General features: G+C 47.6%; 2 protein-coding genes across 5 annotated transcripts in view; one reads left to right on the forward strand and one right to left on the reverse strand.

The window, feature by feature from the left end:
* The window catches only part of peli1b (pellino E3 ubiquitin protein ligase 1b), a 41143-nt gene extending 28612 nt beyond the window's left edge, over positions 1–12531 (forward strand). For all 3 annotated transcript variants that reach the window (XM_030106039.1, XM_030106040.1, XM_030106041.1), the window contains exons 3-7: positions 3080–3209; positions 5324–5425; positions 6638–6835; positions 7216–7404; positions 9706–12531. In XM_030106039.1, coding sequence (XP_029961899.1) covers positions 3080–3209; positions 5324–5425; positions 6638–6835; positions 7216–7404; positions 9706–10284 — 1198 coding nt within the window. In that variant the 3' untranslated portion in view covers positions 10285–12531. The remainder of the gene's footprint in view (positions 1–3079; positions 3210–5323; positions 5426–6637; positions 6836–7215; positions 7405–9705) is intronic.
* Positions 12532–13398: 867 nt separating this feature from the next.
* Positions 13399–24566, reverse strand: part of ugp2b (UDP-glucose pyrophosphorylase 2b) — a 28164-nt gene continuing 16996 nt past the window's right edge. For both annotated transcript variants that reach the window (XM_030106038.1, XM_030106037.1), the window contains exons 4-10: positions 22898–23083; positions 18673–18806; positions 16525–16822; positions 16242–16439; positions 15368–15610; positions 15180–15284; positions 13399–15006 (exon numbers count right to left, since the gene is read on the reverse strand). In XM_030106038.1, the coding sequence (XP_029961898.1) occupies positions 14899–15006; positions 15180–15284; positions 15368–15610; positions 16242–16439; positions 16525–16822; positions 18673–18806; positions 22898–23083 (1272 nt within the window). In that variant the 3' untranslated portion in view covers positions 13399–14898. The remainder of the gene's footprint in view (positions 15007–15179; positions 15285–15367; positions 15611–16241; positions 16440–16524; positions 16823–18672; positions 18807–22897; positions 23084–24566) is intronic.

Genomic DNA, 24566 nt, shown 5'->3' on the forward strand with positions numbered 1-24566 from the left:
CCAGAGAGGAGATAGCAAGCTGGTTACTTTATATCATGCCATGGTGGGGCAAGTGCAATTCTCTGTTTAGGCTACAGAGCAAAAACAGAAGATGTGTTTTTTAAAATGAATCTGCAACTGTGGGAATAAAATAACGAAAAATCGATGTATGCAGAGGGAGAACATGCAAACCTCTCACCAAGCTGAACTCTGGACTTGAGCGGAGGATATTTTCACTGTGTCGCGAGAGTGCTAACCACTGCACCAGCTTGCAGAATTTATCATTGTGAACTGAGATCTGACTTGGTCAGATGAGCCTGACGATGAGGAATCATTTCTCACCACACTGCCACACGACATGGGGTTGTTTTTAACCGTCGAACCCATGGTTTCCAGATCTGGCTAATCAGCTGACTGAGAAACATGAATTATTGAAAGGCGTAGTGGCACTCTTGACAGTCGGGGACGGGGATATAGCCAGGGGCTGTCACACATGGTGTCTCCAGATTCCTGCCGACCCCGTGTCTGTGCCTCTGCATGTGTCGTTTCGCTCTCGGTGCTTGTCTGTACTGTATCGTTTAATCCCACGTAACTCAGCCCGGCGGACGACGAGATAAAATGTAGCTGACTGAGAGAAACGGCCTTCCACTCTGTGTTTATCGAGTGTGACATTAAGACGGATTTCAACATCTGTTTTGCCGTTTAATATTTACCTCTGAAGCACCGTGTGTTTAAAAAACAAACCTACATCCTTGGCAGCTTCAGTCTAATAGCAGTGAAATGTTAACACTTGTAAACAGAAACGCAAATAGTGAGTCAGCCATGAGCGGCGATTACCCAGACAACCTGTCCGAGTGTTTTGATAGGTTTACTGTGTGAGTGCTGGTTCTCTGCCTCACACTGGGTTTCAGTTCGCTCGTGTTCGGAGGGAATAAAGAATACACTGTGCGTCTGCACCCTCGGACTAACTTCTTTCCGAACTGTGTGCCACTGAATGAACAACCTGGAGGTGCACAGGTTTGGGATTCAACCGTTGCTGTTAACCTTTGACCTTTCCGCTGCTGTTTGGAGTGTGTCTGGATGCATGTATTTACACGCACACAGACCTGCTGCCCATGGGAACCTGGTGGTTTTCAGCCCCGCTCTCTGAGCGTCCTCCAGCAGGCGGCCCTGCCCCTGTCCTCTGGATACGGCCTAAACTTCACCATGGTTACGCTCTTGCCATGGTTACTCCTCCCAAACGTTGCCGCGACTCTGTCCTCTCACCATGGTTACCCATAAACCCTCGCAGCGTTGTTTGATCCCAGCAGAGCGGCTCTCTCTCTCTCTCTCTCTCTCTCTCTCTCTCTCTCTCTCTCTCTCTCTCTCTCTCTCTCTCTCTCTCTCTCTCTCTCTCAGAGAAGCAGTCGGCTGCAGGCTGGGCGTTCTCACAACCTGTCTGCACCGTGTCCACTGGGCTCGCCACGGTGGGCGGGTTTGCTTCCGCAGTCTGATTGGTCAGAGACACGCTCCAAATGGACTCATGCAGCAGCAGGACTGGATTTTATCACTTTTGCAGTCTTTGATTTCTGACTCATGTTTGTAAAACAGTACGTTTGCTTTGGTAAAACACTTTTTTCTGCCAACTGGGAGATCTTATTAATGCTTTTCCCTTGAAAATATGGAAAAAAAAAATGTGGGAAATATGAATGAAATGACTTTATGTAATTCCATAAAGCAATTGCATGAATGAAACTGTATTTAAATTTTCAGTTGTGTGCAGGGTTGCCTAATTTTTTTTTTTTTTTTTTAAGGAATAACTCATCGTATTCTTGGAAAAAGTGCTTAACAGCTTGTAGTTTTGGGGTTTTGCCAGCACAAGTGAATAAAATCATTTTCAGACAAAAGCTTCAATGCAGAAGAAAGAGCCACTGCCTCAGATTGATATTTTGGCAGTGTGATGTAGTTATAGGAATTTTATGCAGGAATTCTATTGAAATACGCCCCATTGTGAGACATTTAGAGCTATAAACTTAGTAGGTTTTGCATTATTAGCTGAGAGCTGTTGCGTTCTGACTGCTTGCTGAATGATCGGTTCGGTCTTGCGTCTTGAGACGCTGCTTCCATTGAGGCCAAGTACAGTTACAGTATCTCCAGGGAAGTCAGAGGAGTCCGTAGCGTCTGTGGCTCCTGGATGTCATAACAATGTTGAAGCAGGGAGCCGTGTTTATGCATGCGGTAATGTTTATAAAGCCGCGGTGCTCCGAGCAGGAATATCACTTCACAGTGGATGACGGCTCATCTAAAACATGTGTCTCCAATGAGGGATCGAACATCTGCACAGTTGCAAAAGGCGGACTCGTCGTGCCTCACGCGTGCACTTTTCTGTTCGGCTTTTCTGTCCGGATCCTGAAAAGTCGTTGGAGACGTTCAGGTTTTCCTCCTGTTGGTCGTGAGGCAGGAAAAGGCCGGCGGCTCAGTTCCCGTCACACCTCTTCTCGCCACGCTGCCGATACGCCGACAGCTCAGTGAACACTCTGAGTGTTTTCTTACTTTACGATATTAAGCAACGCACGCACACGCGCTCGCGGAGAGATACAACGGGCCAGTCAGAGCACTGTGAGAGCCACAGAGACTCCATTCTGCGGAGGGGAACGCCTCTGTTTATTCTCCCTTCCTCAGCCGAGCATCAGGCTAAATGAGTCTCTGTGCGTTTGTTTTCTCAGCCTTCTTTAGGGTTATGTTTGGAGGGCTTTGTTGTTTATGGGGGGAGGGGGGCATGATTTGCTTTTGTGCAGGAAAAATAAAATGTATGTCTGAAAAGTAAAGGCTGCTGTTTGTGCATTGTGTTCCTGTGTGAGCGTTCTTGTAGTCTTCGGGGCACGAAGGGAGGGAACCGCAACGCCTCGAGCATTTTCCACAATGACTGTTTTTCCAGCTTATTATGCAGCAGTCCAGAAAATAATGCCCTATTGTTCTTTCTTTGTGTACGTGTGTGTGTGTGTGTGTGTGTGTGTGTGTGTGTGTGTGTGTGTGTGTGTGTGTGTGTCTGTGTCTGTCTGTGTGTGTGTGTTTGTATTTGTGTATGTTTTTGCATGTGTGTGTGTGTGCGCATGCACAGGTACAATGGCTCTCTGCCCAACGGGGATCGAGGCCGCCGTAAAAGCCGTTTTGCACTTTGTAAGAGACCGAAGGCAAACGGGGTGAAACCCAGCACAGTTCACATCGCCTGCTCTCCACAAGCAGCCAAGGTGAGACACGCACGCACGCACGCACGCACGCACGCACACACACACACACACACACACACACACACACACACACACACACACACACACGTGTTAATACTTCATGGAGACGGTACATAGACTCGACCTCCATATTTATCTTGTAATGATTTAACCAAACTTTCCCCTCATATTTTGATTTTATTTGTGTTCTTATGAACAATAGAAACAAAAAAGATCTTGATTACTTTAAAATTAAGTCCAAAAAAAAAAATAAAACAGTAGCAGATTTAGTCTACCGAGAACATGTACACACATACATGTTCATTTCTGGCACACCTATTTGTATAAAAGTGTAAAGTTGAAAAGAGTAGAGATGATTTATGTTCAAGTACAAACGCTGTCACACAGATTCAGAGAGATTCAGTCAGATCGTTTCACGTGTTAAAGTAAGAGTGTATAAAAATTACTTTGACGCTGATGGTCAAACTCTACCTGTACTAACAAGACCAGTGCAGTGAAAGAAAGAGTCATATTTTTGGAAAAAAAATCAATCTGATTAAATCTAATATTATCAAAGTAGTAAAACTCAGAAGAAAAAAATAACAATGAAATCAATATGTGATATAAATAGATATATTTCCTTTAATGGAAAACAGATAATATTCTTCATTTTCTGAAATAAGAAGGTTCTGCACCTTGTTGGGTTGAGCTTAAGCGTCTGCTGTGATGCACAGTGTGTCTGAGGCTCAAATAATCCTCACATTATCAGGAAATATGCCTCCTTTGTTTCAGGCCGTCTCAGGTTGAGATGTAGAAGATGTACATCGGCCTCTAAAAACGTGTGTGTGCGCGTGGGCAGTTCAAAGTCCTGTACAGCCAGCGTAACAAGCATTGCAACAAATTGAAAACAGCTGAGAATAAGATCCACGAACAAATGAATGAGAACAAAGAGAAAGTTGACTCATACCAGCAAGAAAACAGAATTAAAATTTACCATTCAAAATTGTCCAAAAATACGAGCTGGAAAGTAAATAGAGTGTAAGAGTTGGGATGCAGTGGAGCTGCAGCAAAGCGAACAGTCTGTAACCTTGTTTGGACACTTTTCCACACATGTACGATGATGTGTTTATGTGCATACATGCATTTACTTTTCCTTCACTCAAATAGTCTTGAAGCTCTTTGAACGGCATTGCTCTGAAAGCTGCTGTACACATAAAGATTGACTGCAGGAAAATCCCGCTCCTCAGCTTAAAAAAAAAAACCGCTTGTCTTTGTAGGTGCGTGATTTTGTTTTGTCTGACAACATCAAATAAAACACACCCAGCTCGGTGGATGTGGCGCGCGCTGCTCCACCACAGGCTGCTGCTTCTTTCTTTTTTGTGAAACTCCTGTTTGCTTTTTGTTCTGCCATATTAAAGTTGCGTGTAGAATGAATCACAGACGCACGTACGGTACGGTACGCACCCAGCCAGACAGACTGCAAACTGACTTTTGTTGGGTTTTCTTTTGCTTTCGCTAAAACAAAAAAAAAAAAGGGTGAAACCATGCAGGTACAAAGGGTTTTTTTTTTTTTTTTTAGGCTTTTAAATGGCTTTAATTCAGCGTTTAACTTGAAAAGGCTGAAGGTTTATAAGGGAAACAAATAGGAAGGTAACCAAGTGATTACAAAACATTGCAAAACGGAGCAGAAATCCTCTGAAATCTCTTTAATGATGAGGCTGTTGTAAGTTGTGTGGGATTTTTTTTTTTTTTTTTTTTTTTTTTTTGGAAGGGTTTGAACATCTGTACTTCATGTGTTCTCTGTGGAAACCCACACACACACACACACACACACACACACACACACACACCTTGAGACTTTAAGCTGCAATAATTCAAAGAGTCTGGAAGAGAGATTGTGCCCCCCCCCTTCTGAATTGTGGGTGGTCTGAAAAGAGGTTAGGTCCAGTCAGACTTCGCCCGCCCCACCCTTCCTATGTGTATCTGTAAAGATGGCCGGGCGGATGTTGGAGGTGTTTGTGCTGTAAAACACTCAGTTTTTCCTCTCGTTTTTTCTTTTAGGTGCATTTCAAAAACTCCTCTCCCTCTTTCGACTCCCTCATTTATTATTCATCCTTCTTTTTTTGTCCCACCAGGCCATAAGCAACAAAGACCAGCATAGCATCTCCTACACTCTGTCCAGAGCGCAGACGGTGGTGGTGGAGTACACCCATGACAGCAATACAGACATGTTCCAGGTAACAAAGCCCAGCTTTTATCGCCAAGTTACAGACCTTCCATTCGCAGGTATAAAAGTGGGGCCGATGTTTAAAAACTGCGGTTGTGTCGGAGCGTCGGGAGCGCGGTGGGACTCGGCGTGCGAAGTGAAATGGACGGGCTGCGTGACGCCGCTCTGACAACAACAGGAAGCTATTTGTTGTGGTTTGGATCACTGATCGACGCAGTCAGCGGTCGGCGGCTGTGACACACAACTCATGGAGACAGTTGAGATGCTGTAAAGCGGCGGCTGAGAGAGAGTGACACATCACATCACGCCATCAAACGCCTGGGAATCGGAAAAACAAAAGTTCTTTTTCACAGATAATCTGGAAGTATAGATCACAGCACAGCTGTGTATTAAGTTTGAATGAAGGGGTGAAGGCGAGGCCTGGTGGCTCAGATCAGGATCAGACGCTCAGTGTGAATCTCTGCTAATGAAGTTTTAGACCCTGAAATGATGTCTGGAGGAAGAGAGGAGAAACAGATGGGTCCGGGGATGAATAGATGAAAATAGAGTTAGAGGGTGGGGGCGGTGAATGGCTAAAGAAGGGCTTGGCAGGGGGCGGATGAGTGGATGAAGCCAGGGATGAGTGGAGGAGGGACAAATGAACAGCAGGAGGGATGAATCGAGTGAAGGGATGAATGGGGAGAGAGGTTAATGAGTGAAAGATAGACTTGTATGGATGGTGTATAAGGAGGATGAACGTGTGAAACGAGTGGTTGGCGGTGAAAAGATAAATGAATGAAAGGACAGTTGATCGGTGGAAGAAAGAGTGGGGAAAATTAGAGGTTTTCAGGATGGAAGAGGATCTGGAAGGGACGGATGAATAAATGAGTGAAAAAAGCGCGCTGTTGTTTGGAGAAGCAGATTGTGTCACAGTAGCAGAACACCAGTCTGAGGACGGATCGTCCTCCAGCTTTCATTCAGTGAACAAACTTCCAGCTCCCCTTCCACGTCCTTCTCATGCCAGACTGGTAACATTCACCCGTGTCTTTTTAAAAAAAAAAATACATTTCTAGCTTAATGGATTCCACGTTGCGCGCACTCTGCATTTATTTATCAGTCTTTGTTTCTATTTTTCTGTCGTTATGCTCCTCTCCTGCCAGACGAGGCAGAGGGAATCCATTACAACGTCGTCGTCTCATGCTGGACGGCGTTGCGGACTAATCTTTCCGTCTCTCCTCACCAGATCGGTCGATCCACGGAGAGTCCAATAGACTTTGTAGTGACCGACACGGTGGCGGGCAGCCAGAGCAACGCAGACACCCAGTCGGTCCAGAGCACCATCTCCCGCTTCGCCTGCCGCATCATGTGCCAGCGCACGCCGCCTTACACCGCGCGCATCTACGCCGCGGGCTTCGACTCCTCCAAGAACATCTTCCTCGGGGTGAGCAGCTTTTCTTCTGCTGCTTTCGGACACGTGTGGGCGAGGGTGAGAGAGTGAACGGGGGGGGGGGGGGGGGGGGGGGGGGGGGGGGCGGGGACAAGACGGAGCGAGGAAACAGAGGAAAGTCAATGAGGGGAAAGAAGTCACGCGGCTCCTGTTGTGGTAAAACGTCAAAAGCTTTTTATTTTGCCGTGATTTGTCATTGTGTTGACAGCAGCCGGCGTCTTGTCGGAGCGCTCTGGGCTGCAGCGATTGTTCAGTACAGCAACAACAAAACACACTTTAATAATTGATTTTCAGTGTTATTTCCTCCAGCTGCAGCTGTGGTGTGGAAGTTTCAGCCTCGGTGACACCCCCGTCCCGTGCTTTTCTCTCGCCAGGAGAAAGCTGCTAAGTGGAAGACGTCCGACGGCCAGATGGACGGCCTGACCACCAACGGCGTGCTGGTGATGCACCCTCGCAACGGCTTCACCCAGGACTCCAAGCCGGGCGTCTGGAGGGAGATCTCGGTCTGCGGCAACGTCTTCACCCTGCGAGAGACCCGCTCGGCCCAGCAGCGGGGAAAGATGGTGAGGCGGGACGCGTGGTGCTGCTTCTCTCCTTCATCTGCGCCGCTTGTCGTCCTCTCAGAATCCTCCGGGGGAAAGTTTGGCTCTCGCTCTGCCAAGAGCCTCTCTCAGATGATGATCACATTATGTGATTGTAGGGGACTCTGGGCGAAGGTCGGCGTTTCATTTCACAAACAAACAACAGCTCCAGCTTGCGGCCTGAAAGCTGCATCGTTTTAAACGTGAAATTTTTCTGAAACACAAATGCTAAAATCGTGTTTTCACTTGAAGCGCAAAACACAACAGTCTTCCAGAAGACCCGTTGTGGTTGGGATCAAGTGTCTGCCGACGGGTTTCGTTAGCGGCAGGATCGGTGCTCGTCTTCCTCGCCTGCTTCTTCACACCTCCGTGCACGTTCTCACACTCTCGTACCAACAACCGTCGTCCGACACCGCCGGGAGGTTACGGGCATGCCGTCTCCGTGGCAACCAGCCCCGCCGCGTGTAACCAGAGCGCGTAAGGGATGGCCCTGCGGACGTCACGGCCGCCCGGCCAATCACGGCGCACACAGCCTCATCAGGCATGGAGGAGTTGTTTTTTTTTTTTTTACTCTCTCTCTGTACTTCTAGTCCACCGCGTACACATCTTCATCATCATCATCCTCATCAGTCACGAGCGCACAGTCAGCAGGTCCTCCGCTGTCACAGTTAATCAGTGTCTTTTATCCTCGTCTCCCACCTGCTCTGGAACCCCCCCCCCCCCGGTGCAGGGCACATTAATAGCCTCCTTTATCTCCCCCTGCTATTTGCCAGCTCGAGCTTCACCCACCTCCATGGAAACCACTCATTACTTCACAGCTGATGGACGATTTCGATCGTCAGCGGAGAGGAAATCACCTTTTTTTTTTTTACATTGTGTGCGGTGAAAAAAAGTACGATGAGGTTAACTGAGCGGCTTCATTCTGAGGTGGCGTTCTGTCAGTCAGCATGACGGTGAAATGTGTTCATCGATCCTCTGTATCTGCTTCTTGGATCAATGGTTTTACTGTCATCACTCCATAAGTAAGCTTGTCTTTTATGGATCGATGCTCCATTGAGGAACATGCAAACACCACAGAGGAGTCCTGGTTTCGCTTTACCATCCTCAGACTCGAGCCCGCCGCGGGGCTTCTGGGTAGGACAACACACGAGCAGAGTTCAGTGTTGGAGCTCCTGCAGTGTTTAATAAAGCGTCACTTGTGTGGATGAGTGACTCGCTTTGGGGTAATTAAATAACTGTCGATGTTTACATGAGTCCGATCGACCCAGACTGCTCAGATCATTACTCCGCAGAGAGATCGGTTATTGAGGAGACAAACACTCCTTGGTGTTGTTGTGTTTTCTGACCTGGCAGGAGGTTAACGGTCAGCGGAGTGACCTTTTCACCGCTCTGAGATCAGCTGGGAAAAACGTGAAAGCAACAACAAGTGGTGCTTGAGAGCGAGACGCTGAACTCTTCTCCGTTCTGCTCCGACAGTCCTGCTGCGGCGCCTCCTACTGGGTGGATGTGAGACTCTGGTTCTTCAACCGGGGGTCCTGGATCAGGAAATCAGGCTTTGTCTGGTCTGAGACTGGAAGAATTAGATCAGTACATGTCTCATGAAATAAGACGGGCTGCTTAAAGGATCACATTTCTAATAGTTTATCTCCAAAACAAACAAAAAAACCCTCATTTTTGTGGCGGATTCAGTGCCATTAAAAGAAAAAAAATCACTTAGCTTTGGAAAAGTCCCTCTGAATGCAGCAGTATCACTGCTGCCGTGCGAATAAAGGGAGCGTTGTTGAAATAAGCTCTGCTCCGGTTCGACACTGAAGGTTAAAACCTGTCAGCCGGCGCCGGCGTGACGCCTGGAGCCACACGGTGACCTCTGCATCAGCACTGCGATAACGGAGCAGCTCCCACATCCTCTCTGCATCCCTGAAAAAGAAAGGAACACACTCGGTGTCTTTTAGCTCCTTCCTTTCTTTCATGTGCTTCCCTTCGACTCTTTTCTTCTTCCTTTTTTTCCCCCCCTCATAATTATCTAAGCTTGGAATTTCCCACCGCGTCTCCCTCGGGACGGCAGCTTAGCCAAATCTCATCCGTTCAGTCTGCTCAGGCCATCTTGTCTCCAGCTGCCCCACATCTGTCCCAGCCTCAGGCCCGGGGTGATCTGTGTGGCACCGCCACCTGCTGGCCCCTCTCAGACACTGCAGTGTCCATCCTCTTCTTCAGCGCTTTGGGTGGAGTTTGCATGTTCTCTGTGCGCTGCCTCGTCCTGACGTCTCCCCGTCTCTCCTCCAGGTGGAGACGGAGTCCCAGGAGCTGGTGGACGGCTCGCTCATCGACCTGTGCGGGGCGACGCTCCTGTGGCGCACGGCGGAGGGCCTGTCGCGCACGCCCACCCTCAAGCACCTGGAGGCGCTGCGGCAGGAGATCAACGCGGCGCGGCCGCAGTGCCCGGTGGGCTTCAACACGCTGGCGTTCCCCTCCATGCGCCGCAAGGACACGCCGGACGAGAAGCAGCCCTGGGTCTACCTCCACTGCGGCCACGTGCACGGCTACCACAACTGGGGCAACCACCGCGAGGAGCGGGAGGGCCGCGAGGGCCGCAGCCGCGAGTGCCCCATGTGCCGGGCCAAGGGCCCCTACGTGCCGCTGTGGCTGGGCTGCGAGGCCGGCTTCTACGTGGACGCGGCGCCGCCCACCCACGCCTTCAACCCCTGCGGCCACGTGTGCTCCGAGAAGACGGCGGGCTTCTGGAGCCAGATCCCGCTGCCGCACGGCACGCACACCTTCCACGCCGCCTGCCCCTTCTGCGCCCAGCAGCTGAGCGGCGAGCAGGGCTTTGTCAGACTCATCTTCCAGGGGCCCCTGGACTAGGAGGGCCCCCCCCCCCCCCCCACACACTCCCCCTGAAACCCCCCCGCGATGACCTTTACAAACTCTTTTTCTGGACTTTTTTGTCTCTTTCTCATTTTTAAGTGACCTTTGTATTGCTTTTTTCATGAATGACGACAAAGATTTCTATATTTTCTTGTGAAACCAGAGACACAAAAACCAAACAAAGAACACTGCTGGATCTAAAAACAAACAAACAAAAACTTTTTCTTTGTTTCTGGGAAAGGACTGAAGATCACAGTATTTATCTGAATTACTAACATGCTGCAGAGCAAACACTCGGCTTTCACTCATGTTTATTGTTGCAATATACATCCGTGTACATCTCTTAGAGCTAATTTAAACAAAGATGTTTATTTATGGCCATGGCTTCATCCTGCAGCTCCGGTGGTTATTTAGCCGTTTCATCCGAAACGTCACTATATTGTTATTCAGATATAAAGTTGTCGGTGTGTTTCTGAGGGTTTGGTCTCCGACCCGCGTTCACCTGTCTGATCGTATTTATACCTCCATCCTCCCCTCAGCGTGTGCGTGTCCCTGCCCCCCCAGCTCTTCTTCTGTCCCTCGCCTCGCCTCACCTCGCCACGGCCTTCCTCACACTCAAAAGCAATAGATTTGGAACAGAAACCTCCTGAGGCATCATGGGAAACAGAGTCCCCCGGTGGGTAGTGGGGGTCAGCAGCCAATCTCTCCCCAACACAGCTCAGCCATGAAAGAGCAGCCATGTAGCGCACACACACACACACACACACACACACACACACACACACACACACACTGCAGAGCCATCTTGGTGGACGTGTGTGCTCTCTGCTGGATCTGGTGTAAAATATTATGGCTGCAATTAAAAAAAAAAGTATTTATTATTCTCATAGTTTACTCATCACTACAAGGGCTAAACAGAAGAACTTTAATTCCCACGTTTCAACCTTTATAAATAAATGTCTAATTAATATTTCTCTGTTTTACCTGCAGAGGGTTTAGTTTGGTCACTCATTCAGTTTAAAAGTAAAGAATCCGGTGATGGCAAGAGATTTTCTTTTAAAACATTTAAAACAAAAACATTTTGTCGCAAAATGTGGAAATGGTTCATCAATTGTCCACATGGTGTCATGCATCATGAAAAATGTGACAACAGTGCAAAAGAATTGAAGCCATAAACAGGGAAGTATGTCTGAATTTGGTCGGTTTCATATTTTTTCAACAGATCCTTCATGAAAAACTGAAAGTTTTCAGACGTTGATCCTTGTGAACACTGAGGGTGTTATAAAGGGTTCATTCATCATGGTGAGTTTTGAGGCTGCAGAAGTTAACGGATACATTAATCTGAGGTTAACTGGCTACTGATGGACCCCTGGAGGAGGGAGGGGGGTCTGGCCCCGCCCCCCGGCCCCCACCAGGCTGAGCTGGAAACGACCGAAGAGAATCTGGAAGTAGACATGGACAGTGATATGAGAGGAGAAGAGGGATGGAAGTGAGGGGGAGTGAGGTTGCAACAGAGAGCAGCCCTGATATTCTGCACAGGATCGCACCAAGCAGAGCCACGTGCACGTCCAGCACGGTGGTCTGACCACACACACACACACACAGCTGCAAATGAGACACACCCTCCAACTGTAGACACCACAAACAGAGCCTGGACTGCTCACACACACACACACACACACTCACACACATACACAGCTGAGCTCTGAACACAGACGTATCTTCAGGTATAAGTAGCGTGGGTGTGTGTGTGTGTGTGTGCATGTGTGTGTGTGTGAGAGATTGTAATTTATGCATTAAGATGATTGTATGTGTGCAGTTTGTGTGTCCACACTGTAGCTCTCTGTCTAACCTTCATCTGTATCCTCAGAGTGCAACACAACCACTCACCTCAGGGAGAAAATGTAACACCCCACACACACACACACACACACACACGCACACAGCTAAGGTCTTCTGAGGATACCTCACATGTAATTCTGTATTCAGACATCCGTGTGCTGCCTTTTGGTTTTGTTTCTCGGACTCTGTGGCTGAAGTGTGATTAAGGGCTTCTCACCTTCTCTGTGCTGTTCTCTCAGCCCTGATTTTTTTACTCACACACACTCACACACTCACCTGACTGTCCCGCCGCCCTCCACGCGCTCCTCTTCTCCTCTTTGTGCTTGTAAAAGGCGAAGAATGTTTCCAGCAAACACTTTTTTGTAACTTCTTTAAACAATAAAGTGTAAAAGTGACTCGTTTCAAGATTGTTCTTTCATCACGAGCTGCAGGTTTCGTAAAACCGTTTCTTTTTTTTTTTGGCAACAAGTGTACAAAACAAACCTCTTCACTCATCCTATATCGGCTTCTTTTTTCCTCCATAAATCACTTCAAACCTTTAAAAATTAAATTTTTATATGAACCCTTCGAACACCCAAGTTTACACTACTGGAAGCTGAAATAACAGAAAAGTTGTTTGACTTGTCACAGTTTAGCCATTCATTGATTTGATTACAACTTCGTGGCCAAAGGTGCTTCATTGATTTCCATTAAAAGCAATTGAAAAAAAACAAAACAAAAAAATCTTCCTCCTGCATCAATATAAAGCTAATCATCTGTTAGATTTGATATTTTTACTTCTTAACTTTATATTCAAAACGTTCCTGCAAAAAAGTTATGGCCTTCATCAGGCTCATGACCATACTTGGTAACATTTGTTTCTTTTGCAATCATGAATCTACTTTAATGTGAAACACAAATCATGAATTGCAGGCAAAAACTGCATTGTATGCATAAAACAAGCTTTCAAACACGCCTGATGCTTTCAGTGATCAATTACAGGAAACCAGAGAAATTCTGCCTTTTTTAATATAGAGATGGTGAAATAATAAAGTATAGTTTGTGTTTTTAAACTTACTAATAAATCTCATGAGACTGAACGAACAAAGTTAAATAAATCAGGATTTTTGTCGCATAAAACACCTTTTACCTGCAAAAATCATGAAGCCGCTCGTGGCCTCATGTCTACATCCACCTTCTCAACCCCCCCGGCTTCAGATATGCTCCCTGACGCTCCGTTCGATGCCCCCCTCCCCCCAGATGAGCGAGCACAGAGGAGAGGAGGCCAGCTCGTGTTTCATATTGCACTTTTATTTCAGCTCTGAGGAGGCAGAGCCGGGCTGAGACCTCGTCACCGTCACACATCGACACTTATTGCTTTCAGGCTCTCGGTCCGCCTCAGTCGGACCCTTCTCAAGTATTCCCACGCTGAGACTCTGTGTACAGGTTGTGGCTGTATGTGTGTGTGTGTGTGTGTGTGTGTGTATGGACCAACACTGCAAGAAAGAGCTGCACTTCCTGTTTGCTCGGAATAAAGACACTGGGATGGACTGGACACCTCAGAGGCGCCACACAACATACTGAATACAAATAAAGAAAAGAAAAAAAAAGAGTTCTACTTCACACGGGGTTAAAAGGCCGATGAAACGGTTTCAGGTAACGCAGATGTGAATCCTCACAGTGTGAAACAGGAAAAAGACACCAGGCGGTGGCGTGTTCTCTATGGCACGGGCTGCTGCGCACGGCGAGTCCAGGCCCGGTTCGTCTGGACGCATGAACTGGAGGAGTGTTCAGAAAAATCACTAACTTCCCTTCAGGCCACACGGTTCCACAAACTTCACAGCAGCAGATTCCACCTCGACCTGCACTTGAACCTTTTCTGCAGTTGTAAATTAAAGCTTTCACAAGGAGGTTGAGTTTTGGGCGGCATGTTAAAGTCAGTCTGCATGGTTTGAGTGAAGATGGTGATATTTTAGCTTATATCGATTATTAAAGATGCAGAAACGCTATCCATCGAGCCTGAGCCACGACCACTGCCACAGCGCTTCTGATGAGGACAGACATGAAACCATCAGAGGAGACGGTGGAGCGAGAGGCTCAGACGACCCAGGTTCAAATCTGAAGCAGCCGAACACAATTCAGCTGTAATCTCAGATACCGATCAATTAAAAACGGTGATCCTGTGAACCGTGCACGAATACAAAACGTGGGGAAAAACAGAACACCAACCTGCGCGAGAAACTTGGGAACCATGTGGACAGTGATGTGACGTTCATGTGAGATTCTCGTCTCCTAACTCTTCTGTTAGTTCTCTATGTGAGTAACGTGAACAAACTGTTAGATTTCCTCCTAAAACTAACCATCATTAATATTAACATTACTCATTTCATCCAAAGCGTTGAATAACTACAGTTATTTAATCTGTTTAATCCAGGGGTGTCAAACTCTCGACGGTGTTTCCCTCTCAGTGTTGCTTCATGTTCTCTACTGCTGCTGTAACTGATGCTCCTGCTGCTGGACCGCCGTGGACCTGTGCCGTGCTGGTTTTGGGCCCGCAGGCCTCATGTCTGACACCCCTGGTTTAACCCATCTGCACTGTTAAAGACTCTCCAGCAGGGGGCGCCACAGCCGCACTGCTGCAAGGGGCCAACATGAAAGGTCACATGATGGGAGGAGGGGAGGAGGGGAGGAGGGGGCGGTGCCTAGTCATATGATCAAGATGAAGACAATGAGGATGAGGATGATGATGATGATGATGATGGGGGAGAGAGGGCTGGGAGGGGGAAGGCCTCAGTGGTCCAGGATGCGGAGGTTGCCGGAGACGATTTTGTTCTCCAGCATGGAGCCGGCGGGAATATCGATCCTGTCGCCGTGGTTGGCGATGATGATGACGGTGCCCTGCGAGGAGGAAGAGCAACGGATCTGCTGTGAGACGCCCTCAGAGCGGGAGGTTGATTAAAGAGACAAACCAAAGGTCAGAAAAGTGCAGTAAGTGGAGAGCAATGAGGAGGAAAGTCAACTAATCACACGATCGGCGTTTCCAGACAGCTGCGACCATTTTCAGCGTTTACCTTGAGCGAGACGTTCTTGCCGAAGGTGACGTCTCCGGACACGGTCAGGTGGTCCAGCTCCAGCATGTCGGGGATGCTCTCGAAGCGGGTTAGATACTCCTGAACCTGGACACAGGCAGAGGAGAGCCAGTCTGAATACCCTCCTCTAACTTCCCCCCGCCTCATGGCGGCGACGCCCCGACACTCGCCTTGGTGAAGGAGCTGCCCAGCTTGACGTGCGGCGTCGTGGGGAACTCCCTCTTGGGGCTCATGGTGAGGGAGCCGGCGTCCAGGCTGTACAGGTTGGACATGACCAGCAGCAGGTCCGACGTGGTCTTCACCGGCAGGAAGCGGCTGCGCGGGACGTTGATCCCCAGCGCGTTGTCGAAGCACTTGATAGCGGCGCCCACCGCCGTCTCCAGCTGGATGACGTTCTGCCCGCCGTCCAGAGTCTGGAGAGGACGAGGACGGAGAGGTCAAGAGAAGATCTGAAGCTTCAGAAAACAACAGAGCTCAATATTTTAGACTAAAATTAGACCCTGAAAGGTTTCTGAGGAAAGCCGTGACGTAACGGCACGCACCGACACGACGACTGTATCTATCAGGAGAACTTATGTAACCGTCACTGCTTCTGCCTGAAGTGCCTCTGAGCAGCAGGAGTGTGGGGTCATGAGAGGAAGGGATCCCGGCTAAAAGCATCAGTACAGGCCGGGCAGCTATTCTTGTGCCGAGTGATTCAGTTCAATAGGAGTAAAAATAAAAAATTATTTCTGTTTTCTTGACTCCTGGTGATTGTTTTGATGATCTTCTGTTCCTGAAGAATTCGGCTCATTTTTCATCACTGTGCTCGAGGCTCCGAGTTAAACCGCAGATGATTGATGCTCAGAAGAGTCTTTAAATGCAAATTAGATATTTAACCGGTTGCCGATCTGTTAAAACATTTCACAGTAGAGGACGTTTCTGCTGACATAAAGAGGAATCGGATTTCACTCGCATTGTGACAAACGCTCCAAGAAGCTGCCGTCAGCTCAGGCAGTCCTGAAAGTTGTTGTCATGGAAGCGTTTGGTCGTCTCCTGACTCACCTTCGGGTTGACGATGATCTCCATGTCCATGGCCTGCTGCTCCTGCAGCCTCTTGATCGCGGCCAGGGAGATCCACAGGTTGTTGGTGTTGAAGATCTTGAACTTCGACACCGACTTGAACTCATCCACGTGGGCTTTGGGCACCTGGGCGATCTCCAGCAGGCGCAGCTTCCCCTCGTACTCGATCAGCGTGCCTCCCTGGAGGTCACGGCGAGCGTTTAGAGACCACACACCCTCCGCGTGCGAAGGCCGACGCTGCTAAACACGAGCTCCCTCCACGTACCTTCACGTCGGCGCGCGTCTTGTCCGTCACCTCCATGACAAACTCGCAGCGCTTGCCGTTGGGCTGGCTGACCAGGTGGTGCAGGATGTGCAGGTCCACCGTGGCGCCCAGGTTGTCGATGTTGGACACGAAGATGTACTCCTTGCCCTGCGCGATCAGCTGGTCCAGCAGGCCCGAGTTGTAGAAGCTGGCGTAGATGTCGCCGTGGCCGGGGGGGTACCAGCCGTCCGAGTTCTGCCCGCTCGTGCTCAGATTGGTGGAGACGGGGAGCAGCGACTCCTTGTTGACTCGAGGGTACCTGCAAGGAGGGGGGGGGGGGGGACAGGTTGGAATGAACCCGCCATCATCCGGCGTGAAGACGAAATGAAAAACACTGAAATGTTTTCCTTCTTCTCTCAGTCAAATTCCTTATTTGTGCAATCGCTTTCTCGGACTTCAGACGGCTGCTCTGAGAGATAAACGTTCCGGGCTTTTCCGTCATCTGTGTGAATTAAAGTGATCAAAGGGTGTGTGTGAGAGGGATCCGCGTCTCGTCCAGTTAACAACCCCTCCGAGGACGTTCCAGACGAGCCGGTCAGGTGAGGGGAGCCACGGAGGCCTGCCTCTAATGGAGGATTATTTCCAGTCCGCTGTTCGGGGAAGATGTTTCAGATGAAACGAGTCCAAAGACTTCAAAGGTTTGGTCTCATTTCAGGCTCAAATCTGACACATTTTGCCACTTTCGCTCCGTTTCTCATCAGTTAGAGCCGCTGTCATGGTTTCCAAAGACACACATCTCCTCTCCATCGTACAGAGACACTGTTATCTTCACTTCTGTGTTTTCTCATTCCACAGCTTCTAGCTGTGATTTTTTTTATTTTTATTTTGAAACTTCTGTGAAACCTGCATCATGAGCCCGTGGCGTTGTGCGAGTGTGTTACTGCACAGCCCCAGTTTAAAGGCGCGAGTATTCCTGCAGGTGTTGCCTGAGCAGTAATGATCCAATCCAATAACCAAATATTTGGACTCAGGGAAACAGGATGTGACACTCGTGTAACGCTCATATTGACATTTACACTTTCCTGAGCAGTTCCTGAAGGAACGACAAACACAAAGAGCTGAGAAAACACAAACGGCTGAAAAAAAAAAAAACCTTTCACTGGATCAGTCTTTTGGAAACAGTTTTACAGTTTGAAACTGTCCCTGTTACACCATTTGCTGTTTGACTCGTTTATTTGATGCAACACAGCCGAGAGGTCAGACCACAAACTGTTTTATTACCTTGAAGAGGAGGAAGAACTCACTCTAAACTCTCTCCAGCGTGGAATTTTAACAACCTGAATCTTTTATCTTCACTTTCTAATTCACAGTACCAATGAAAAACCAACAGTTAAAATCAAATATTTTCCTTTGGGCTCTGTTTTTCAGGACAAAAAAAAACTCTTAAAGCTTATCCAAGGGCTAAAAAAAAACATATCTTTAATAAAGTTCTGGCTTCATAATTTGCATTAGCTCCTTGTTTACTCCATAAAAGAGACAAACTTTTGTTCAGAAATTTGCATTTATAACAGCTTTCCAGAATAACAAAACCTTTGAAGACCTTCAAACGCTTTGTTTACTCCGCTCCTCACTCTGGAGGGACGCCAGGCGCTTTCATTATTTGGCCCAAAAATAATTGAGATGACTGAACAAAGAGAGCCGTCACCTCCTCGCACTTTAACTGGAACTGCAGAGAGCGAAACACGACGGCCAATTTCAATCTTCCTCTCAGACATTACTGTCGCCACTCGGACACGGACTCCTCCTTTTGTTCTCTTGATGATTGGCGTCCGGACTGTTAAACCGCTTTCCCTCCGCTGACGTTAAAACCCAACGATCGACGGCCCGGCGCGCTCCGAGCCGCACCGCTCGAGGCGCGCCACAGAACATATGAGCGCTCTGAATAATTCAAAGAAAAATGGTGGGGGGAAAAAAAAAAAAGAAAAAAAAAAAACAAGTTGCACATGAATGACAAACTGGAAACAAGCAGGCATTAATTATTTAGACGCCTTTCCATCTTTTCATACATTACTTTCTGTCGGGATGCTGAGCGTCTTCAGCAAGTTCGATTCTGTAAACTGGTGATCAAACTGTCAGATGACACCCGTTTGGATTTGGATCTGCTCTCACCTGCTCTGGTTGAAGGTGTGTATCTTCACCCGGTGGTGTGTGTACTTCTGCAGGATTTTCTTTGTGTCTTCGTCTGTGTTGAAAGAGTTCATGAGGACCAGGGGGACGTCTGTGTTGTAAGTCTTGTTCAGGTGCTGTGGGAAATCAAACGCAATAAAAGAAATACATTACAGACATTCAGATTTTTAGATTTTAGCAGGTAAAGTATTATTTGGTGAAGAAAAGTCTGGAAATGCCTCACTTGCTCAAAGTTCAGTTACTTAAAATGCAATTTCACAACAATAAAAACAAACAAAAAAAATTACTTTTTTTCCTTTCACAAACACAAATCTCAATAACAATGTCATAAAAACTAAAGAGATAAATGGTAAAGTCCTGACAAAACATGTGCAACTTGACTTAGTGATTAAAGGGAACGACCAACAAGGAAATCAGGCCAGAGGAGATCAGGAGGCGATTCAGAGATGGGAGAAAATTTAAGTGAATAAAGGAGGAAGGAGAAGATAAATCAGCAGGGAGAAGCCGACGTGAAGACGTTGGTAAAGGGTTGAATTTACAGCCTTCGAGAGAAAGCAGGGGCTTATGGGACTTTTCCAGGCGTCGGTGAGAACATCCTTTTACTGTTAATGAAACACGAGGGGTGTTGGCGGCCAGTGGACGTCACGCCACATGGAACGGCCCGTGCTTCTTTCCTGCACCTTTCCGTGGAACTGCATAGAAACTGGAGGCTATGAAAGCGGTTGACGTCGCTCCCAGCACTCTCACACACACACACACACACACACACACACCCAAACACACTCCAAACAAAGGAATCACCTTGCAGCCTTTGTTTGCTTTTGGCTTCAGTAGTTTGAGATGTGAAGGCGAAGAAAGGAGGGAAGATGGACCAGTGGAGATATATGAACATGTCAAACTGACGGTAGTTCAGAGGATCCAGAGACTGCAGGACTGCATGTAGTTTGAAACACTTCGGTATGTAAGCAGTCCGCAAGTCTGAGAATCTAAAGATGCTTTATTTTTAAGTTTCAGTCATGAAGGAAAAAGAAAAATTCATTCATATTTTAGTAGTAACGTTTGTATACAGGTTTACTATATTTTAATTTTACCTTTATTTGATCACATTTATAACTTCCTGCTCTAAACGTCCGCAGGTCTTGGACGAGGCGGTCACTGTGGTGAAGGTTGTAAATCTACTGCAGCCAGGTGGCGCCCTTCTAGCCGGCGCGTTTCATCCAAGCTTTCACCCCTGTCCTCTAAGAGCAAACACATTTTTTGAGTCCTGAGGCAGCTCGGTAGCAGAGAGGGGCGTTCTCACACTGCAGACGTGGTTCTGGGGGTGAAGGGGGGGGGGGGGGGGGGGGGGGGGGGGTTCTCAATAGGCTGATTCATTGGGCAGGTAATCTGAGCAGAAAATGGATGGCAGGCACTCTGACACAGAGGGCAGTGTGCTGGGAGGAGAGAAGTGTCCCATGAGGCCATTATGAAACACACACACTATATATACTCAGTTACTCAATATGGAGACCGTCGGCATCGCTGCTTTCTTTATTCAGGGGCTCAAAACTATCAAAGAGCTTGACGACGTTTAAAGTTCTCTCCCCCACACGAACGGCCACAGAGCGGCCGTGATCAGAGTGAATTAATGAATATGCACGGGTTAAGGGCTGAGGTGTGCTGCCGGTGGAGGAGAAAGGTATGAAATGAGAGCGCACGCTGCTCTCCTGCAGCACACAGCCGCCTCTGTGCTTCTGCCAGCCCTGCCCAGCAAATCCTCTCTCACCACGACTCCCCCCCAGATATCACACTGGGCTCCTTTCAAAAGCCCAGCAGATGAAATCAAAACACATGAAAACAGAAGGTGATAGAGAGATCTGGACGCCGGGACCGACGCGAGCCGGTGATTTTCCACGAATGGTCTCATTAAAAACAAACAAGAAAAAAAAGAAAAAGAACTATTTTATGAATCTGGAACGCTGAAGGGAAAAAAGAAGCTGTCCAGAATGAAACACGCACTACTGAGGCACAGCAGTACAGATGTTGGCGTTACATCAGGCAGCACGTCACCTCGCGCTCCGTCCATCCACTCTGACGTCAGACCGAGCGCTCCTCCGGGTCGGGAGGCTGCTCCCAAAGTCTGAGTCAAAACCAACTCTCTGTCGCAGCATTTTAAGAGCGTCTCGACCCGGACGGCAGAGACGAGACGCAGCTAAGGTGGAGCGGAAACCGGGACGAAAGACAAGTGATCCCTTCATGAAATATGTTCAACACCCTGTGAATCATGAAAATATTATGCATTTTACTGGATGTAAAGTGACGTACAGCTGCTCAAGTTCCCACTGAATTCATCAAACCACAAACTGAGATGGATGACGATGACAGATTTCTCATGCAGTCATGATGACTGAATCCATCTTTTTTTTTTTAATGCATTGATCCATCCGTCCACCGGTATGTAATTATACACCGATCTATTTGACCATCAATCATTCTCTATTCATGCTTCCACCCTCAATTGTATTAAGAGATCACAATGGAAGCTCGGTATGTGGGATTGTGCGTTACTAGCAATGACAGCTGTTGTGAATATCGGTGTCACTGAAGCATGGATGAGTCAGCAGAATCCAAAACTCTCACACCGACACCTGTTGTAACATTTGTTTTCCAAGTTTCTTTGCTGTTTTGACATGTTGCTGATCATTATCAAGGAAGCTAGTCATACAAGTCAGAAGAGCAGTAACTTAAAATTACCACTCGCATGTCTCACGGTCTTCGGCAAACAAGTTGGTTGACTTTTTCAGTGAGAAATCTGAAGTCCAGTTCAGGTTAGGCTGCATAGTTTCTTCACTGCTGACATGTGTGATGGATCTCTCTCAAGGTTATCAAAGCTCATTACATTTGTCTGACTGGTTTATTTCAGGTAGTACTGAATGAAGCGATCAGGTTAATGTGCAGGTTCCAATAAAGGAAAGAATATCATCTGACTGAGTTAGTGGATCAATCCCAAAATGCTTTGCACAGTGACATAGGCAGCTATAGAGCATGTGCGAGATGATTAGACTAAAGCGTGCTCTATCTGTTTTTGCAGTTTAAAAGAAGAACATCCTTCATCTTCTTCTTCAGAGTTTGATCAGGAGGAGACGAGGACGTGTTTGACAGCAGCGTCGTCTCCTGCGTTCACCAGTTTGGGGTTTTCTCTCAAAGCATCATGCGGTGAGGTTTCTGCAACAGATGTGTCCTCAAAGCTCTGGAAGTGGGAAGCAATCCGATGTACTGTTTACATGGGACGCGAGTCCGCCTCCTCGGATCCAATCATGATCTCAATCAGATCCGTTCAATGGCATCACAAGTGTTTACATGACACGATTTAAATTAGTCGGTTTTTAAATCGGATTACTTTGCTTCCGTGCAACTGAAGCTCATATCAGCTGAAAGAAAAACACGAGGCTGGGATTTAACGAAAAGCAAAAAGAACATCTCTTCACCCGTGTGTATCTCCAACATCAAGAGATTTCGCCGGAACACAACAAATCAAACCGGCTCTGCAATCAGGCCCATCCTGAGCGGCTCAAACCTCAGCGGCACCTACTCAAACAAACCCACCCACGAATCCCTCTGAGCTGGTTACACAGAAAACTCAGTCCTAATCCTCTGCAATCAAGACCTGGCTTTGAATCGCGGCCATCACCCGCTGATTACTGTTTATCATGCCGCATTGTGCCGGGTGCACGTGACCATATTGACTGATTTTCAACTGAGAAGCACAACAAGGGAGCAACAAGTGTCGTCAAGTCTCTGATTCCAGCTCTGACAAAGTGTATTTGTGAAGAAAGTAAGGAGGAACAAGATGTTTGGGAAAGACAAAAAAGACAGACACCTGAAAAAAATCCACCTCTGTACAGTAATAAAGTAATTATCCTGTTTCAGTTGGTTTAGCAGTAGGTACCAGCAGGTGCAGGATTATGTTGATTGATGGCTCTTTCTGTTTTTAAACCGATGGAGATTCAGTGAAGGGGTTAACTACTGTGGGGAAAACCACAGCCCAGCGCTCAGAACTGAGGCGCAGCGCATCGTCAGCCACATTCAGCCAGTAATGAATTCATTCAGCGTGTGAACTTTATCAATAAATGCAGAGCGCTGCAGCTTTAATATAGCTGACCTAAAACCTTTTGGATTGTGATGATAGCATCATAAGAGATTTTTTTTAATTAATTTATTTTTTTACCTCTATCTGCTGCACAGTGAGGTCCAGAAAGGTGTTCTCGTTGCGGACGCTGATCAGGCTCTTGGGGCCCTTGCAGCCCATGCTGGTGCCCAGACCTCCGTTCAGCTTCACCACCACCAGTTTGTCCAGGCTGTTGGCCACGTTGTCCGGCAGGCCTCGAGCGGCGATCTTATCGTAGGGCTGGATCTGGAGGACAGACGGTTAAAGACGAGAGGAAGGTTAGGGAAATTCAGCCTGGATTCACACTTTAACAGAATGACCTGAACGTCAACTTTGAGATTTTGAGCACTGAACTCAAAAGATGGCAACAGGCAGACACTTCTGAGCTCACTAAATGTCTTCAGCGCTGCTGTTTACAGGGTTAAATGTGCATGTTGTGCAAACTGCAGTATAGTTTTATGTGAATTGAAATGCAGCCGGCAGGCGTGTGTGTGTGTGTGTGTGTGTGTGTGTGTGTGTGTGTGTGCGTCTTTCCAAAGCCACGCTCCCACAGCGGGCTGATGGAAGCGTATCCATCGCCCCGGGATTCATTTCACTTGGTTTCTGCTGTAGCGAAGAAGCATTGAAAAAGAAATCAAAACACCTGGTTCATAAATATTTGACAGTTCTACTATTAGAAAAATAATTGGTGCATTCTTCTGAAGGAAAGGTTGAAGCATAGAGTAATTCCCTGCAGTATAGAAACACAGACGGAGCACTAAAGCCTTCTTTCTGGTCAGATTTATTGTCCACATCAGGAGCGAGTGACCCTCAGGCCTTCATTAAACATCCCACAGCACCTGCTCAATCGATTTCTTTCTCCACAGTTTGATTCCTGCAGCTCCGGGTTTAAATTGTGACTGTTTTCTTTTTTTTTTACCCTTGAGTACTTTCAGTACCTTGAATAAATAATTGATGCAGATTGAAACTTTTTATACACCTATTCAAGAAAGTATCAAACTATCAGCACCTTTAAGAAACAGCATTAGGAAGTTCGCACTCGGCTTATTGACTTCACAGAGCGCGATCTCTGTGTTGGCATTTAGCAATCTGACGCATCAAATATGGTTATAAAACGCAGGACTGGATAAATCCTTTGTTGCACAAACCGACAACCTTCAGAGTAGCCGCTCTGCGTAGCGGCATGCCGTTCCTCGCACTCCTGCCAGGACTGCAGCTCCTTTCTTCCCAATGTGTCGGGCACCATCTGTGATGCGCGCTGGATCCCTCCCACACTGCGTCCCATCAGCGGGAACCTCGTCTCAGGGAACAGGGAAAAGTTGCAAGGAACCAAATCCGTCCGGTTTGCTCAAAATGAAACGTGCTAAAAAGGAGATCGTAAACTGCCTGAGCTTTTCCAAAGGAAACTGTTACGATAGTAATTTCACCGTCAGTGGTTCAACAGTCCTAAACTCTGTGTGTTGTGTGAGGCGTCAATGTGACCCTAACATCAGACCGAATGAAGCGGGAGGTGATGTTTTGTCTGATGTAATACAAACATCTGCTCCGCCGCCCCCCCGAGGAGCTCGTCTCCGTCTCCTCCGGGGCTTGAAAGGCAAAAGCAGCAGACTTTTGTGAGCTAACTCTTGAGTCATCGTGACAGTTTCAGTCGTTTTCTCTCAGAAACGATCTGTGACTCACTCTTTGCAGCTGTCTAACTTATTTGAGCTCGGATTTTTCTGCCTTAGTG

This window comes from Salarias fasciatus, chromosome 13 (genome assembly GCF_902148845.1).
Source record: "Salarias fasciatus chromosome 13, fSalaFa1.1, whole genome shotgun sequence".
Lineage (NCBI taxonomy): Eukaryota > Metazoa > Chordata > Actinopteri > Blenniiformes > Blenniidae > Salarias > Salarias fasciatus.